Source organism: Chaetodon trifascialis, chromosome 18 (assembly GCF_039877785.1).
Source record: "Chaetodon trifascialis isolate fChaTrf1 chromosome 18, fChaTrf1.hap1, whole genome shotgun sequence".
NCBI classification, from domain to species: Eukaryota; Metazoa; Chordata; class Actinopteri; order Chaetodontiformes; family Chaetodontidae; genus Chaetodon; species Chaetodon trifascialis.
Window position 1 is genome coordinate 14,578,739 of NC_092073.1, and position 17,174 is coordinate 14,595,912.

The 17,174-nt window shown below is 45.4% G+C and overlaps 1 protein-coding gene across 4 annotated transcripts in view; it reads left to right on the forward strand.

Annotated features, from left to right (window-relative positions):
* arfgef1 (ADP-ribosylation factor guanine nucleotide-exchange factor 1 (brefeldin A-inhibited)) overlaps positions 1-17,174 on the forward strand; it is a 46,345-nt gene that overhangs the window by 13,260 nt on the left and 15,911 nt on the right. For 2 of the 4 annotated variants that reach the window (XM_070985594.1, XM_070985595.1), the window contains exons 2-14: positions 2,718-2,748; positions 5,953-6,109; positions 6,366-6,512; positions 7,449-7,628; positions 8,100-8,153; positions 10,289-10,655; positions 11,225-11,347; positions 12,405-12,652; positions 12,986-13,119; positions 14,798-15,032; positions 15,932-16,031; positions 16,125-16,264; positions 16,349-16,457. In XM_070985594.1, coding sequence (XP_070841695.1) covers positions 2,718-2,748; positions 5,953-6,109; positions 6,366-6,512; positions 7,449-7,628; positions 8,100-8,153; positions 10,289-10,655; positions 11,225-11,347; positions 12,405-12,652; positions 12,986-13,119; positions 14,798-15,032; positions 15,932-16,031; positions 16,125-16,264; positions 16,349-16,457 — 2,025 coding nt within the window. The remainder of the gene's footprint in view (positions 1-2,717; positions 2,749-5,952; positions 6,110-6,365; positions 6,513-7,448; positions 7,629-8,099; positions 8,154-10,288; positions 10,656-11,224; positions 11,348-12,404; positions 12,653-12,985; positions 13,120-14,797; positions 15,033-15,931; positions 16,032-16,124; positions 16,265-16,348; positions 16,458-17,174) is intronic. The other 2 variants (XM_070985596.1, XM_070985598.1) reach the window with 1 other exon arrangement.

Here is a 17,174-nt window from a genome sequence, read left to right on the forward strand (position 1 = left end):
ACAGACAGACAGACAGACAGACAGACAGACAGACAGACAGACAGACAGACTGCCTTTTCTTTCTCTGTGGCGTGCAGTGTAGTGTGATATTGCACTGGTTTTCCCTTGGGTGCAGCTCTATGATCTTGGGCTTTTAAAGTGAAAGGTTAGCTGTAAGAGATGAAAGATGGGATTGTTCTGATTATTCACTTTGGCCGAAAGAGCTCGGCAGCTGATTGGTTGTCAAAGTTTGAAGCGAGTACACAGAGCGAGAAAATCACCGTGATGAATATTTATGAGCATCACGACGCAGCGTTCAGCGACAGTGAACGAATTTGTCAATCAGGGGGAAATTGATCCACAGTAGTTGTGATAATTGATAAAGTCTCATGGTCAGAAATTCAGAACATGCAAAACAAATGTGACGTTTTGCCGCTTTCATCTCTTTGGAAATTTGAATGCCATCTGAGTTTTGGACTCTCGGGCACGTCAGTGTTTTTATGACAAACCAGTTACAGATTGATAGATGATAAAGATATTTTTTGCAGCCGCAGTTGATAACAAAACTGACTTTGAACAATTTATTTAGTCCATTTCACGTAGCACTGTCAGGACAAAAGGCAGCGGGAAAGGAGGTTAATAGGCACTCACTGTTTAAGTCAGCACCTCCGCTCAGGACCCGAAATTTATTCAAACAATTATGGCTTTAAGTGTCAGATTTTATCTGCAGTGAGACAGTTGCGGTGGTAAAACAAACACAATATAATGAGAGGTTCCCCAGAAATGTTCCCTACATTAGAAAACCAAGAGCAACGCTGAAGTTTTCTTCATTATAAGCTGTTCATTAGCAGCGCCGGGCGTCGCTCAGCGCACCGCGTCTGCACCTCTCATCTCTGTTTTGTTTGTTCCTGTTAAATCTCCACACACACTGACGCCATCAGTCTGTCGGCTTGAGGCCAAAGTTCATCTCGGATTGAACGCTGCCCCTCCGTCCTACAGCCGAAGTGCATTTCAGGTCAAGCCTCCCTTTTTCCATCACGTCAAATTCAGCGCACATACGAGATAGGTTGGAATGTCTGCTGTCGTCTCAGCCGCTGAGAAATATCATCGTGTATTCACACAGTAAAATATGATGAAAAATCCCCATATTTGCTAGTTTTTTTGATATTTTACAACCAAACGACTAATCATTTAATACATTTCAAATCATCACATAATCATTTGTTGCAGTTCTATTGTTAATTAATTGATCATTTATCAAGAAACATATCAAATATTTGCAGTCTGCATGTCCTTTCTCACTCCTCAATGTATTTGAATTATTAGTAGGACTAAACGAGCAGTTTCAGGATCTCACCTTCGGCTTTGGGACGCTTTCTAGACTAAACAATAAATTGATTTATAGAAAAATAATCAACAGACCAATCTATAATAAAGATGATTGTTAGCTTATAAGATGCACTCGTCTGTATGTACTGAAGGCTTGAATTTAGCCTCGTAATCCTCCTGTTACACCTCACCTGTCAGCTCTTTTTGATTGGTTGCCCAGTGCAGGGCCATCACACACACACAAACACACACATTACGGTACAGAACTGAAAGATAGACGATTCTTGGGTCAAGGATCCACAAACCTCGCTCAGCCCGTCTCTGAATAATGACGTGGAAAGATGACAAGGTGACATGTGCGTGGGTCACACGGCGGCTGTGGATCCACGGGGCGACTGTGGCTGTGTGTGCTTAACGGGATTTAGCACCAGACAGTCCCAAATCAAAGCGACGCTTGACTTTGCTTCTTCGGCTCATGACTTTTTCCCCCCGTGTCCCTCATGGGCAGCACAGTAAAAACATGGTTGAAACCAGCCTTGATTTAATTCCACGGAGTGTTAAGCGCTAAATATTCTCGCCAAGTGGATTTCTTTGAAAGGTCTGTTAGCCTTCCAGCAGTGAAATAATTGGGCTGTCATTGCAGGACTGGGGTTTTTCCCAAACCATCGCAGGCTGGTGCAATTCTGCGAGGACTTTGCCGATTGCCACTGTGTTTTAAAACGCTTCCTCATTGAAGGCCCCCTTTAATGTCGAGTACCAATTGGCCTCCCTTTCGCTCGCTCTCGCTCTATTTTTGCCTCCGTCTCTCTCATCCCTCCCTCTGTGCGTCTGACTTGTTTTTTTTTTTTCCGGCTCTTCTGTGGCAGTGCTCAGCAAGTTCATACAACTGCTTTCATGCCTGCAGAACTGTGAAATAAACACAAATGTTGGCGTGGCTCACGGACACGGCGCGCAGTGAACAGTAATTATACATTAACCAGACTCCTTTCTGCTCGGCGGCGGGACGTCAACAAACCCGTCACCATGACGACACGATGACATTCAGGCAAAAGAACAAAAACCCTGCATGCGTTTGCCTGCTTCAGTACTTTTAACTCTTGCTTGCATCAAGAGAACAAAACATGTCAGGTATGTGCAGTTACATGTGGTGTTAAGAGTCAGCTGAGCACAATGGTGGCTACACCCATAATCTGATCTGAGGTCCAAACACTCCAGTTTAGGAGTTACAGAGATTCTGTAAAAAGCAGCCCTTCATAAATGAGTCGCATCATCTGTGCTGCCAGGCCTGGTGCTCGCCCTGCTCCCCACGGTGCCATTAGCTGAGTACAGTATGGCAGAATTTCCATTCCCCCAAGGCTCATGCTCGAATAATTTAACATATCGTCCTTTTGTCTTTGTTTGTCTTTCAGAGGAAATCAAAGAGGAGTCAGAAAAATTAAGGTAAGCGATTGATTAATGACCTCACACAGAAAGGCATCGGGGGTCATTTGATGCCTTTTGTCTGTCTTCCTGCGTGATCAGGAGCTGAGAAATTCATGGCTCAACTGCAAGGCTCTCTGCTGCTTTCTCCTGTGTTCAGACTAGTAAAGGGGATTAGAACAGTGTGTGTGTGCGTGCGTGCGTGCGTGCGTGTGTGTGTGCAGCCTCTAGTGTGTTTTTGTTTGTGTCTCTCTGCCTGGCCTGTTCCCAACAGCCCCTCGCCTTCTCATTAATGGCTTTCTTCACGAACCCCTGCCTGATGCTCAACTTGTTTTTGAGAGTCTCTGTGCACGCGCGTGCATGTGTGCATGTGTGTGTGTGTGTGTGTGTGTGTGTGTGTGTGTGTGTGTGTGTGTGTGTGTGTGTGTGTGTGTGTGTGTGTGTGTGTGTGTGTGTGTGTGTGTGTGTGTGGTGTGCTCGTGCATGGGCTGCCAAGTAACGTGGGCTTTGGAATGAAACGTAGCATGAGTGCCACCTCTCCTCTTCCTCGGCCTCTCTTCCTCCTGCTGTTTACATTTTTTTCTCCCCTCTCACATGTTTGTCCCTCGCCGTTTCCCCTCTCGCACGCCCTCCCTCTGTCTTCCTCTCCAGCTTTTCCATTCTCTCCAAAATCAGCATTACCAGTATCATTCAGACTTCCCCCCTAAGGTTAGGACTTGTAGATCAAAGATAGACGCAGCGGCTCTGTGCAGCCACACCCAGCTCATAAAAACGCTGCTTTTGGATTCATCTCAGGAACTTCACAACTCTCAGCCATTTTTCACGTTATATAGATGCAACCGCCTGGAAGTTCTGCTCAGGAATACAAATACACTTTCTTTGTCAGCCTGCAGTCCTATTTAAATTTTTTGTGCCTTCATTCAGCTGCCTAGTTGCATACAAGGCCAGATTTAACAAGGACTGATGATCAGTATGTAAAACAGTTATATCACTGTGGAAATAGACTTCTTAATGCAACAGATTTTCTGTAAATTAGATTGAGAAATCATTTATACTGTAGATAAAAGGACCAGACGGCTGTTCGCGCTGGTCAATATTAGCAATTTAAATCCTGCGATATTAAAAAAAAACAGCTTGATAGTGATGTAGAGCAATATAAAGTGGGAAGTGGTGCTTTAGGAAATGCTTTAGATTGTAAAGTCAATGATTTACTGTTCATTTTATCGAGCTAAAACACTCAAATTTAGACAAACCTCAGTCGCTTAACTGGAACACAATACTATACCTCAAAGACCTGGAAAAGAAAATGTTAAGGATCAGCAGCAGGTCAAGTGTGCTCATTTGTTCAAGCTTTCTCGTCCTCTGAGCATTTTAGGACTTCTTGTCCATGTTGGCTTTGAGCAAGTGCAGTAAAAGGAAACGTTGGACATTTTGAGAAACACACTGCTTTCTTGCCCGAGTTGGATGAGAAGGTTGACACACGTGTATCTGACTGATAAATATGAAGCTACAGCTAGCTGATGGTTAGCTTAGCTTAGCACAAAGACTGGGAAAATGGGTAGCTAGCCTGGCCTTGTCAAAAGCTAACAAAATCTACCTACCAGCACCTCTAAATCTCAATAATTAACAAGTTATATTTTGTTTTGTTTTTTTAATCCATGCAAAAACTGATGTGTAGCTACAATTTCCAATGTCAAGGATGAGCTGATACAGTACTATAACCAAACACCAGACAGTACAAAACATGTGCTGCTAGCTTTAAATGGCACACCCCGCGATAGCTCCGCAGAGCCATCGATGTAGACCCTGCTGTCTGTCTGAAGCCCAGTTAATGGCCATATTAGGTTTTATAAGCAGGCTAAATCTGACATTGGGCTGATTATAAGGGGACGGGCGGGCCAGCTGACATTAAGCACGGAGTCCAGGCGTAAGCCAGAGCAGAAGAGCTCCCTGGAGACACGCAGCACAATAGCAGGGAGAGACGGAGGCTGGGTCAAACCGTCCAGATGAGCCAGCGCCTAGGATGCACTTTGCTGAATCACAGCTCCACTTTGATCGAAAGCTTTCAATAATAATGAGAAGGCTGATTCACGTTTTTCCTCACTGTTTTTATATTCCTACTGTAGCTCATTCCCTCTCTAATTCCTCTTTAATTTCTGCTCCCGTTTCCTCTTTTGTTTCCACATAGCTGCCGTGTTATTTCCTTTGTTCCCGTCCTTTACTAAGCTCCTCTCTCTTCCTCCTGTTTCTCTCTATGATCCCTTGATCTCACTATAATTCCTCTTTAATTCATGCTACTCAATGCCTGTTTCCTCTTTTGTTTCCAGATAGCTCCCTTTCTAACATTTTATCCCCCTTCCCCTCCTTCACAAGGCTCTCCATCCTCCCTCTCGTCTCCTGTTCCTCTCTGTGATTGTGCCCCGCTACACTCAGCGAGGTCGCCCCTGTAAAAAGAGCTGAAGTCATCCTTTTGCATTGCCAAGACATAAATAAATGCAACCCCTCCCTCTCTATCTGTCTCCCTCCCTCTCTTTCTCTTATTCCAGCGAGTACAGTCTGGGTGTGGTGGCTGCTCAGGGGGAGGCTGTGCACACGCGGCTGCCGAAAAGCAGCGGTCCACACTTTATGTCCACGTCTCCGGTCTTTAAAAACTCAGAAACAAATAATAGCCGTATCGTTTGATTTAAGATTTCGTCGGAGGCCAGGAGATGCTTTGTCAGCACGAACACGTGGCGAGGTCTGCGCCTGAATAACAGCCCTCAGGGATTAGTGCCCCTCCCTAAGAGAGATCAAGTGAAAAATTTGAGGCAGTCAGGCACTACATTCAATTCAGTGGGATAAAGATTTTGTTACTTAGCATTTTCCCTGAGGTGCAGGGTGCAGTTTTTAGGTGTAGCACTGTTCTGTACAGTGAAACATGCCACTCTTTGCACTCACTTCTTCATGCACGGTTAGTCATGCCTGGATGTCAGGCCGAGTGTGTGTGTGTGTGTGTGTGTGTGTGTGTGTGTGTGTGTGTGTGTGTGTGTGTGTGTGTGTGTGTGTGTGTGTGTGTGTGTGTGTGTGTGTGTGTGTGTGTGTGTGTGTGTGTGTCAGCCTGATTTCTGAGCCCTGCTTCTTTCCTGGTGACTCCGGCTGACAGACTGGACCGTGGATCACTCTGGTTCTTTCAAAGTCTTCGTCTCTCTCTTTTTTTTTTCTTCCCCCATGTTGTTCCTTCCGTAGTCCGCCCAGTGGAGACGGCAAATCGGGTTCCAGCACTTTACCGCCAATCAAATCAAAGACCAACTTCATTGAAGCCGACAAGTACTTCTTGCCGTTTGAGCTGGCATGTCAGTCCAAATGTCCCCGCATCGTCATCACCTCGCTCGACTGTTTACAGGTCAGTGGCAGGACAAGTCGGACCCCAGATGTCTCTGTATGACCGTCCACTGTATGGTGGCGTCTTCTTTAAGATCTTATGCCGAACGCAGCCAAGTCTTATTGAAGCACAGCTAAAAATATGCCCTCAAGATCAAGTATATTCAGTAAGAACATTATGCAGAAGGTGTCATGACTGTAAAGGCCAGCAGGTCGTGTTCTCAGGCATCACAAGCTGTCTTCGTGTGTGTGTGTTTGCGTCTGTGTCTGCCTTGTAGAAGCTGATAGCGTACGGCCACCTGACAGGCAGCGCCCCGGACAGCACGGCCCCGGGCAAGAAGCTCATCGACAGGATCATCGAGACCATCTGCGCTTGTTTCCAGGGGCCGCAGACTGATGAGGGCGTGCAGCTACAGATTATTAAGGTGTGCTGCTGCCCGTCGCAGTTCTCAGCAGAGATACAAACCAACTCACCATCATGATTATGATATATAGATCTCTCTGATATGAAGTCAGGTTTATTGATAGCCAATTACATTCATTCAGGCTGTGAGTAGCTGCTTTTTGGTTTGTTTTCAGACTCATGATTCAATATGTGATTTAAAAAGATTGATTTAGCTGGTGTATAATTATGTGAGAAATGTCATCATTTAGTCCATACCAAAGTGAATAATGTAATTATATTTGTAGTATTTGTGGCCTCGGTCACTGACTAAATTGGCCTTAGAGGAGGCGTACATGGAAAAATCAGTTTGATTCGTTCTGGAGAACAGCAGCAAGTTGGAAAATGTTGCCATGAGGGTAGAAGGGCGCTCACAGTTCTCCGTATGATAGATTTTACACTTTATTTTGCCAATGAACTGGTCATTGTCATAGCTTGATTGCTGACCATAGGCGTTGTTGGGTGGAAGCTTTAAACCCTCCACAGGCTGTAAAAGCCTCTGTTGAAATCTGTTCATCAGTTTCATCATCAGTGAGAGGTGAATCGTAACCCTGCTGCAACTTTTACAGTAGAACGCGTCGAAGCCACATTCAGTTTTTTCTATATTCCCAGGTTTTCTATATCTTAAAAAATATGCCCACGTCTGTTCTACAACTTCAAATATTTCCCTCTTCTGCACGATAAGAGCAGCTCAACTAGCGGGGGGATTCAGGCCTCTTTTTGACACTGACATGGAAAATTTCCAGAGCATTTATGGCGTAAAGCATGTGTGAAAAAGCCCTTTGGCATTTGGCAAGTGCTGAGGTTAGATGTGTAAAATGTTTCCCTATGCCCCATCTAAAAAAAAAAGACAATACTATCAGTTTGTCTTCGTCTCCCCATCTCTGCCGCTCTGACACCTCCTGCCTCTTTCTCCCAGGCTCTGCTGACGGCGGTGACCTCTCAGCACATAGAAATCCATGAGGGCACCGTGCTGCAGGCCGTCCGCACGTGTTACAACATCTACCTGGCCAGCAAGAACCTCATCAACCAGACCACAGCCAAGGCCACGCTCACGCAGATGCTCAACGTCATCTTTGCACGCATGGAGAATCAGGCAGTATGTCCGACCGCCTGGGAACACTCACATAGGGCGCAGAAATGCTGTAAATATAGATGGATGCGCAAAATTGAGATAGAGGGCGACTCCTCCATTGAGCCATTCTCTGATGAAATTTGGCGCTAATAAAAAAAAAAAAAAAAGAGACAAGAAAAAGAGCTATTTTTAGACTCAAAGGTCTGCGGTTTGAAAAAACCAGTTAGCAATGTGTAAAACTGTTTTGGCATGGAGTCAGATTGGATTGTAATGCAATGAAAGACATCATATTCAGTGGGAAAGCTCTCTGCTTGACGGTGTACTCAAACCGCCTATTCCTGATTTTAATTGAAGTCTGCTGTTTGCTTTGTGTCCAGAGGGACATTGTAGGTGTTGCCTTTCAAAAACAAAGCTTGCTCTAATGTCATCTTTTTCTTTTTGAATGACACTTTTCCCCTCCTCACCTGCCTCCCTCCCTTCCTTTTGGACACATAGCTTACAAATCACAAGCTATCTTGGTCTCTGGCCTCCAGAAAGCGTGACCGCCAGGTAAAGCGTGCAGGACTGCCGTGACTTGCCTGATCAGAACTCTTAAACTCTTCTCTGTGTTATCTGTGTGTGCGCATTCAGCTTTATCTTCACCCATTCGTGCACTCATCCGCTCTCTTCCTTTGCTCCTGCACTGCACAGGAGCAGGTATGCTGTGTACTTTTTTCCACCACATGCTTGCTGTGGCTTTTGTTGACTTGCCTACAAATCATCTCGCTCTCCTGCACCAGTTTACATTTTAGTTTACATTCACACCGGGCGTGGTAAACGTTTCATCGCAGGTCAGCCGCGCCGGTCTTCCTCCTGACAGCTTTTTTTTTTTTTGTTATGTTGTGTTTCTCCAAAGGCCTAATATAGTTCTTTTAGAACAATGAGTGACTGGTATTGAGTCAGACCCAGACAGAGAAATATAAAGAAGCAGTCAGGGGTAGAGATAGAGAGACAAGGCAGACTTTGAGGCAGAGGCCTATTGTTGTCACTGCCTGCATGGTGTTGTGCTGCTGCACAGGGAGATCCACTTTCCGTGTTTGTGTGTGGATGTATCGTCCTGACTTCAGCTCAGCATGGTGTGATCACACACACGCACGCACACACACAGCGTTCGTCTGGCTCACTCTCACTCAGCCTTCACTATCCGACTGAGGTGGCATTTAAATAATGAGCTTAGTTTGTTTGCGCTGCCTCGCCTGTCCCCTCCAGCCGAGGTGCGTTGTCTGGCCTTGTTACCGTTGCTCATATTCAATACTAATTGTTTCATTCAGAATGCCGTGTCATTGAATTTAGTTTGCCTACTTTTAAACGCGACAATAGCGGCGGGCTCATTTAATTAAAGTCGAACAGCTTCTGGAAGCCTGGTTTTAAAAACAAGACATAATGGGTTTAATAAAAGGAGGCTTTGTATGAAGTAGATGGGAAATGCAGTTTTTGGCGCGCCTTGTTAGACTCAGATTGTATAAATGTGACTTGTGGCCACAAAGGGAGACTGACTGCTGAAACAAATTCACATTTGCTGTCAGTGTCCCTGCACTTGGCAGATTTATGCTGTTAATTACAGCCGTTAATTGAAAAGCTCGCCTGCTGTAGATAGAAGGATCTCCATCTATCACCAGTGTTTTGTAAATGTGTCACTGTTCATATTTCCATCTGTAACCCATGTCTCTTTAGTTCCCGTGCCTTTTCTCTTCGAGTCATTCAAGTCTATAATTTGATTTCTTTTCTTTGTTAACTTTATGCCCGACAAATCTTCAAATGCACTTGGATTGAAAATGCACCATGGGCTGTTGTTAATTTAGCTTGGCTGAGAGAACCTCCACTGCTTGTAATTGTTTGCTCTCTTTTTTGGAACTTGTATTGGTGTCTGCTATGAAATAGTGTCTGTGCTCACGTGTACTTTTTCCCCCCTTAAAGATCAGCAGAGATCTGCAGTAAAGATAGTTTTCCTCTGCCATGAAGCAATCTGTTATCTGAAATAACACAATATTCACTAACATCACATACTCTTTAGGCCGCAGACCGTGTGCAAATGTCTCGTGACCCACTTTTAGCTCATGACCTACCAAGCTGAAGCACAGCAACACTTTCCAGTACTCCATATCAGAAGCAGTGGTAACACATGTCAGCCATGACGCATCAGCCAGGACATGGCTGTATGAGCCATTTTCCATCAGAAGCACCTTCTGCCACCAGTGCGCTCAGATAGACCCAGTTCACACGAGCCAGCATGAATCGATTCCACAAAGTTCGTCTCATTGCCGTTTTAGCAGCATGTCCTACTTCTCAGTGAGCGCGCACTCATGTACATTTCCATAAGGACACACGTCTAATGTATGCTGACACCTAGAAGGCTTGAACCGTTGTTTTGCTCCCTGCTTTGACATCTGGAAGTGTTGTGGCTCTGCTTTGGGTTCAGTGAGCCCTCAGGGAATGTAGACAGGTTGTCCAAACTTGTAATTGCTGTGTGTATGAGTTTGTTTACATAGACTTAACCTGTCTTCCTCTGTGTGTGTGTATGTGTGTGTTGCTTGTGCCTCTTCTTGGGATGCTTTCCTGGTTTTTTTTGTGTGTGTACTGTCTGTGTGCGTATGTTTTTATTTTTTTTTATTTGTTATACGTGTGTGTCCTCCACCCACTCGCAGCTGCAGGAAGCAAAGCAGCTGGAGAGAGAGCGTCACCGGCAGCACTCCCCGGTCACCCAGCACACCGAGCCAGACTCCCCCCAGCTCCAGACTCACATCCACCCACCGGCCAAAGGCGTGGCCCAGGAGGCCAACGGGCCCGTCACCCCTCCGACTCCCAGCATCGCCATCCCATCCACCCCGTCCACCCCCTCCACACCCGCCCCGGAGGGCAGCAGCAGGTCTGTGTCTGGGGAGCAGATGGAGCAGGAGGAGCAGGGAGAGCAGGGCCCCGTGTACGAGAGCCCGGATCCAGAGAACGGTTCAGATTTCTGCGTGGCTGAAAATGAGCAGACTGAGGCAGATCAAGCCACTGCAGCAGCACAGAGTAAGACTGCTGGGTTTTCCGTTGACCCCATTAGTTTGTCATTTTGAATCAACCCTCCCCGTATTACAGCATCCTCTGCCCCACTGTCTCCTTTTAGCATGTAGACATGTCGATACTCAGGAGCAAAATGCTGTTTTCATTGTGTCTTAAACTAAGACTGAAATCTTTAAGCTCACACATTTTATATATTTTCTGTCTTTTGAGCTCTGCTTATTCTGGGCTGATGCGTTTGCAGATAAAAGCATCTCATGAACACCCTGAACATGCGCCGTGAAAGCCTCCCTCTTGACATTTTGTGCAGTTTCATTCAAAGAAAAGAAAGCAGCCAGAACCAGGAAACTGCAAACATTTGATACCACACTCAGCAGCACAATGGCTCTTTCACTGAGAGAGCTGGTGTCGAGTATGAAGAGCGGGATTTAAAATAGTCCCTCAGTCACATTGTAACTGCATGCTGGCCCAGAAAGCACAATGCTTGCAGCAGAACAGATGTGATTGCCCTCTGCACCTTTTAGCCAATAGAGGGGGTGAATGTGGTTTTTTTATTTAACTGTGTGTGTATTGTTCAGATGCAGCAGCCCAGCAGCATCCGGAGGCAGGTGAGGAGGATGAGGAGACCCCAAATTATGAAGAGAAAGCCCAGGAAATTGTCCAGAGTATTCTTCAGGAGGTGGTCAACACTGTTGCGGGAGGTGAGTTGTGCTCTGTATGCAGTAAAAAATATCTGAAAATATATATAAGGCAGTACTAATGTTGGTCATTTGAAAAATAAAAGCACAAAAGAGGGGATTAATTAAAGCAACTATGAGGTGAGTTTATTTGTCATGGTGCGTTAGCAGCTCAGTGAACAGCAAGTTCACACACCTCAGCTACGGCTACCCCTCTGCTCTCTGTTCAGTGCAGCTCCTGTGAACCCATTTCAGCTCGCTCACCCTTTGTTTGCTGTCTTTGACATTTCTGTGCAGCACAGATTATTTGAATGTGCACTTCACCACAAAATGCAAACTTTAATGCAAAACCTTGCATGTCTGGCAATCCAGCAGAATGCAGCTCAGCCGTGGAATCAGCCACACCTATAATTTCTGCTCGCATTATTTACACTTTCCTTTCTTAAATGCATATTCAGAAAAGGAGAGAGGTGCCCTTCGCAGATTATACAAGCTGCACGTCGGCGGATAAGTGAAAAGCAAACTGTGCTTCCATGCTGGTACCCTCTGTTTGCTAAATAACAAGCACTTCTCTGAGTACGATATGTGTCTGAAAGAAGATGGAGAAATCTCTAAACTGCAGCCCAAGTTCCAGGGAAAGTATAGTATAATTTTAGGTCAGGTCAAGCTCCCTGAAGTTCTCTTACATGCTGACAAAAAGGAGGCAAAGCACTCTGTCTTTGTGTGCAAAAGTAAAAAAAGGAAAAGCCCTCATTTTTCTGCGGCTGCAAAAAAGGAGCTTTATTAACTTGTACTCACAAAAGAATAGCGCTTCCTCTCTGAAATACACGTTCACCCTTGAGCAGCAATTTGACAAACAGGCTTTAATGGTTGGGACAGTCGAGAGCTGAAATGTGCTCCAGCATCCTGCCTTAACCTGAACGTTCTCTCACATGCTGTTGAACACGCTGGTTTCTCTGTACTGGACCAGAACATCACGTCAAACTCCACGTTAAAACCTGACAGTTAATGTTAAAACTTGTAGTCCTGGTCGAGGATGTTTCACCGTGTCCTCACATTGAGCGTTCCATCGTCAACACAGGACACTGCTTGGACCCCACGAACCTTTGCTCTGACACCAAGGAGCCTGGCGGCGAGGGCGAGCCGGCAGAGTCGGAGCCGGCCGAAGCGGCGACGGAGGGCACCCAGAGCTGCCTGGAGGACGAGAGCACCCTGGGCAGCGACAGCGAGCACGTCCACGCCAACGGCATCCCCGGCACGCCTATTTCTGCCAGCTTCACCCCCTCGCTGCCTGATGACAGACTCTCTGTCTCGTCCAACGACACTCAGGTGAAGACGCTGCGGAAGCTGAAGATTTAAAGCGCTTGTTTTTACTCTGTCTTCAGAAAAATGTAATACTTGTTTATGATGTAACATTTTGGCCCTGCTCAATAGCTGTACTGGCAGAGAGTCAGCGGATAATGAACGATTTAATCTGAAGACAAAATGATGAAAAAGACTGTCAACACTTGGACTCTCAGGACTATTAATCACCAATCAAGGCTCTGATAGACCAGGACGCTTACAATCACTCTTTCTATGTGAAGTAGTCTGGAGGACGTGAGCGTCAGTGACAGATGTTGCTAATTGCACACTGATTTGATTGTTTTTGTTCCTCTGTAGGAATCAGGAGCAGCACCTGGTCAGCCCCCAGGTGCAAAGTTTTCCCACATCCTCCAGAAAGATGCCTTCCTCGTCTTTCGCTCGCTCTGCAAACTGTCGATGAAGCCGCTGTCAGACGGACCCCCTGATCCAAAGTAAGAATTCAGTGCATGCACTGTGTGCAAAAATGGGATTAAAGTCTTATTTGCTTGTTAATGACTTGTAGATGTAGATTTGTCAGATCATCGTAGTCAAAGGCCACATTCCACTTGGCTGTAGTCAGAATATAGTTGCTTCTGCTTTTATTGTGTGCGAGTGTGTTGGGGATAAGAATAGACATGAGTCATGGTTTATAATGAGGATAGCTGCAGTGATAACGATAGGTTTTTGATAAACGGTGATGAAGGAGACAATGAGGCATCGCTGAGCGTTTTCTGAATCACTTCCTGGTTTCAGAATCCCTTTTTGACCGTTCCCTTTTTCAAAGCAGCAGAGAGGGGGAAAAATAATCAGATTCTGCCTTCGTTCAGAATATTACTCCTGACCACGCTCTGGTTTGCTCGAATAGAGGCTTCTGATTGGCTCGTGCTGATAGCAGCAGCTTTTGTGAGACAGGATTTCCTGCATCTGGTTTCTGTGTGTAACTCAATTCACACAGTGTCTGCAGGGTGACTGGGATGTTTGTTTTGTTTTTATTCATCTAATCTTTTCAGTTTTTTGTGTCAGTTGGCAAAATAGAAGCTCAGTCATTCATTCTTGAAAGTGAATGTGGCAGAAACGCAGTGTGTTTGTGTGTCTGATGAAGGCCAGACAGAAACCTTTTACCCTCCAACAAGGCTGCTGTGCGGCTTGCTTCACACAGGCTGCATTATTAGAAAAGCTGCTTTATTATTATTTACTTAGAATTCTGGGTAGTGTAGTCTTTTATACGACACGTAGGATTTGTATTTATTTATATATAGACTGTACATATGTTATTTTACTTTTAACAGTGTGTCATGATCTATTGATTTATATCACCATCTTTAGTTTTTTTGCTCTGTAGACAGTTTACCATGACAGTGCCTGTGTGCGGGGGGGGGGGGGGGGGAGTCGGGGATCCATATTTTTGGGCAATTGCAGGAGACGTAGAGACACATTTTTGTTCTGCCACATAAATCCTACTTTGTCTGCTTGCCAGAGATGGAAGACGAGGCAGAGAAGCAGCCAATCTCAGCATATAAAGTAGCTGAAAGTATGTTTTTTGAGCTCCGGTTTTTCTGTCCTGCTGCTGCAGAAAAACAGTTCAGACAAGCGGAGGCTCGACACACAGAGGAGCTTTGATTTAGTTGCTCTCGCCTGTCTTTGATGGCTGGTGAAGATTTTAGAGAGATGGAGTGTGATGTGGTCTCAGCGTGCAGTGCGCTGCTGCGTCTTTGTGGTGTAACTTTGCTTGAAGGACAGTGAATTTGCCTGTAAGTATGCACTGTATTGTCTGAACTGTTAATGCCCATCAGATTGGGCAGTGTGTTCCCGGAGTCTTGAGCAGATGGCTGGGGACAAAATCCCTCAAATTGTTTTATGCAGGAGCCAGCCTCATTCTCAAAGGGTTAGGCTACACAGTACAGTATAAGAGCTAAAGATACAGATATGCACAAACACATGAATATACAGTCTCTCCTCTTTACTGTGTTTTCATTTTGTTAATATCTAATCATCTCCTTCCCTTTTACAATATTCAGACTGACTTCATGATAATATTCCACTGTTTTTCTACTTCTGTTCTAATTTCACTGCCAAGAACTGTCTTACATGCCGTCTTTGCATGCACTTAAACTCTCCTCCCTGCCTCAGGTCCCACGAGCTGCGATCGAAGGTCTTGTCCCTCCAGCTGCTGCTGTCCATCCTGCAGAACGCCGGGCCCATCTTCAAGACTAATGAGATGTTCATCAACGCCATTAAGCAGTACCTGTGTGTGGCCCTGTCCAAGAACGGAGTCTCCTCTGTGCCTGAGGTCTTCGAGCTCTCGCTTTCCATTTTCCTCACTCTGCTCTCCCACTTCAAGACGCACCTCAAGATGCAGATTGAGGTAACGTAATACAAATGTTTCAGGTTTTGTTGCCAGCCTTTCAGGCTCGCTCAACGTGTGAAGGTAATGACGGAGACACCTTTTGAATCAGATAACAATTTCTCTGCTGACAGCCTGAATACACATTAATGCAGCTACATTTTCCAGGGTTTTTTAGGCTTAACACCTAATGTAGTTTTTCAATAATGCCCAACAATAACTCAGCCCTTTGTTCATTCCTCAGCAGCGTGCTCCCTGCGTGCTGCCTTTTCTTTTTTCCCAGCTCTATTTTCATTCATATATGCAGGAAAACCTGATGAACTAGTTGGCTAAGTACAGTAGCTATATTTATATATCCACCCACCGCTTCTCCATGAGAAGCGACAGTTTCGCGCCTTCTCTGGCAGCTGACAGCCTCTCCGGGAGACACAGGAAATTAATGACTTAAGTGGAAAGATTAAGGCAAAGAGGGCGCAAAAAATATTAATTGCAACACATTAGAATTCCAAAAGCAGCTTGTTAAATCGCTCCTTTAAACATCAGTTTCTATCTGTGTGTATTCTTTCACAGCATGTAATAGGCTTATACTCACCTGCTTAAATTAAATAGATTTGGTGGTTCTGCTCTTTTCACAGTTTTTTCCTGTGTGAAAACACCACATACAATATATTCTGATACTGACACGAGAGTGCTGTAACATCCCTCCACCTCGGTGCAATAATTGAGGGTTGCTCCATCACCTGCTTTCTGCTGCCTTAAGTTTCTTCTTCTGTTTGAGTACGTTCACGGCCTGATCGCCTGCTGTGTTTATTTTTGCCGTGTCCACCGAGGGACGCTCATGCGCACTCGTGGAGAATAATGCGTGTTGCGTTTGTGTGCCACGCCGTTGTGTCTCACTGTCATGTGGACCGTGTCTGCAGGTGTTCTTCAAGGAGATTTTCCTGTACATTCTTGAGACGTCCACGAGCTCCTACGACCACAAGTGGATGGTCATACAAACCCTCACTAGAATATGCGCAGGTTTGTGTCTCTGCTTTTAACCTTTTAACACTGATTATTTAAAGTAAGTATTGGTACTTTGAGAATGAGGCAGGCCATCTATGTCGCCCTCAGATGCCCAGAGTGTGGTGGACATCTACGTGAACTATGATTGTGACTTGAATGCTGCTAACATATTTGAGCGGTTGGTCAACGACCTCTCGAAAATCGCGCAGGGTCGCGGAGGCCACGAGCTTGGCACAACACCCCTACAGGTGATATTTTCTCCTCTCTTCATAATACCTTTTACATTCTTCTAAGGCGTCAGGATAACCTTTTTTTTTTGCATCCCTCTCTAGGAGCTGACCCTGAGAAAGAAAGGCCTTGAATGTCTAGTGTCCATCCTGAAATGTATGGTGGAATGGAGTAAAGACCAATACGTCAACCCCAACTCTCAGACCAGCCTCGGTAAGACACTGATGTGCTGAACATGAGTGTGATTTATCAAGAAAATGTCTTTTAGCCAAGGTCAGTATAAGAGAAATCAAACAGAATTATCACTGGCTGAATCCCACCTCTGTTATTGGAGAATGAATGAAACTTCAAGGAAAAGTGTGGAGTCATTCTTAGAGAGGATTTAAAGATGGAGGATTGGGTTAGATTGCGTGCAGTCATGCATTTCGCTGTACTCCGTATTACTGTATCCAGACGTGATGAGAAGCGGTTTGAATCTACATCTGAAATACAGATGGTGCATGCTGGAAGTGTTTGTGTGTCTGCTGTATTACGCTTTGTAAACCAGAGTCTGTGGAGCATTGAGCAGTTCATCATTGAGGTTAACTGGGGTTAGTGGTGAAGCTCGCATCCATCCGTTCGGCTGCGGGATTGACAGTTTGGCATTCATCAGGGAAGCTATCACTCTGAGAAGTGAGCATCCGTCAGCTCAGCTCTAGCCAGAGGAGGCAGTGAGATAATGCCCGTAGGGCCAGCACAGACAGGCTAATCCAGGAGGTTTAGTCTAAAACGCAGCGATACCTGAAGCCAAGTCACGGTGAAACGCCTGTCTGCAACACACAGAGCGTATCCTGTGTGTGAGACTGGCCCCTGGGTCTTCTGCACACCAGAGGATTTCTGTTGTTTTCCTGAGGAGGAGCTCAAACTAAGGCGCTGAAGTGCAACTCTGTG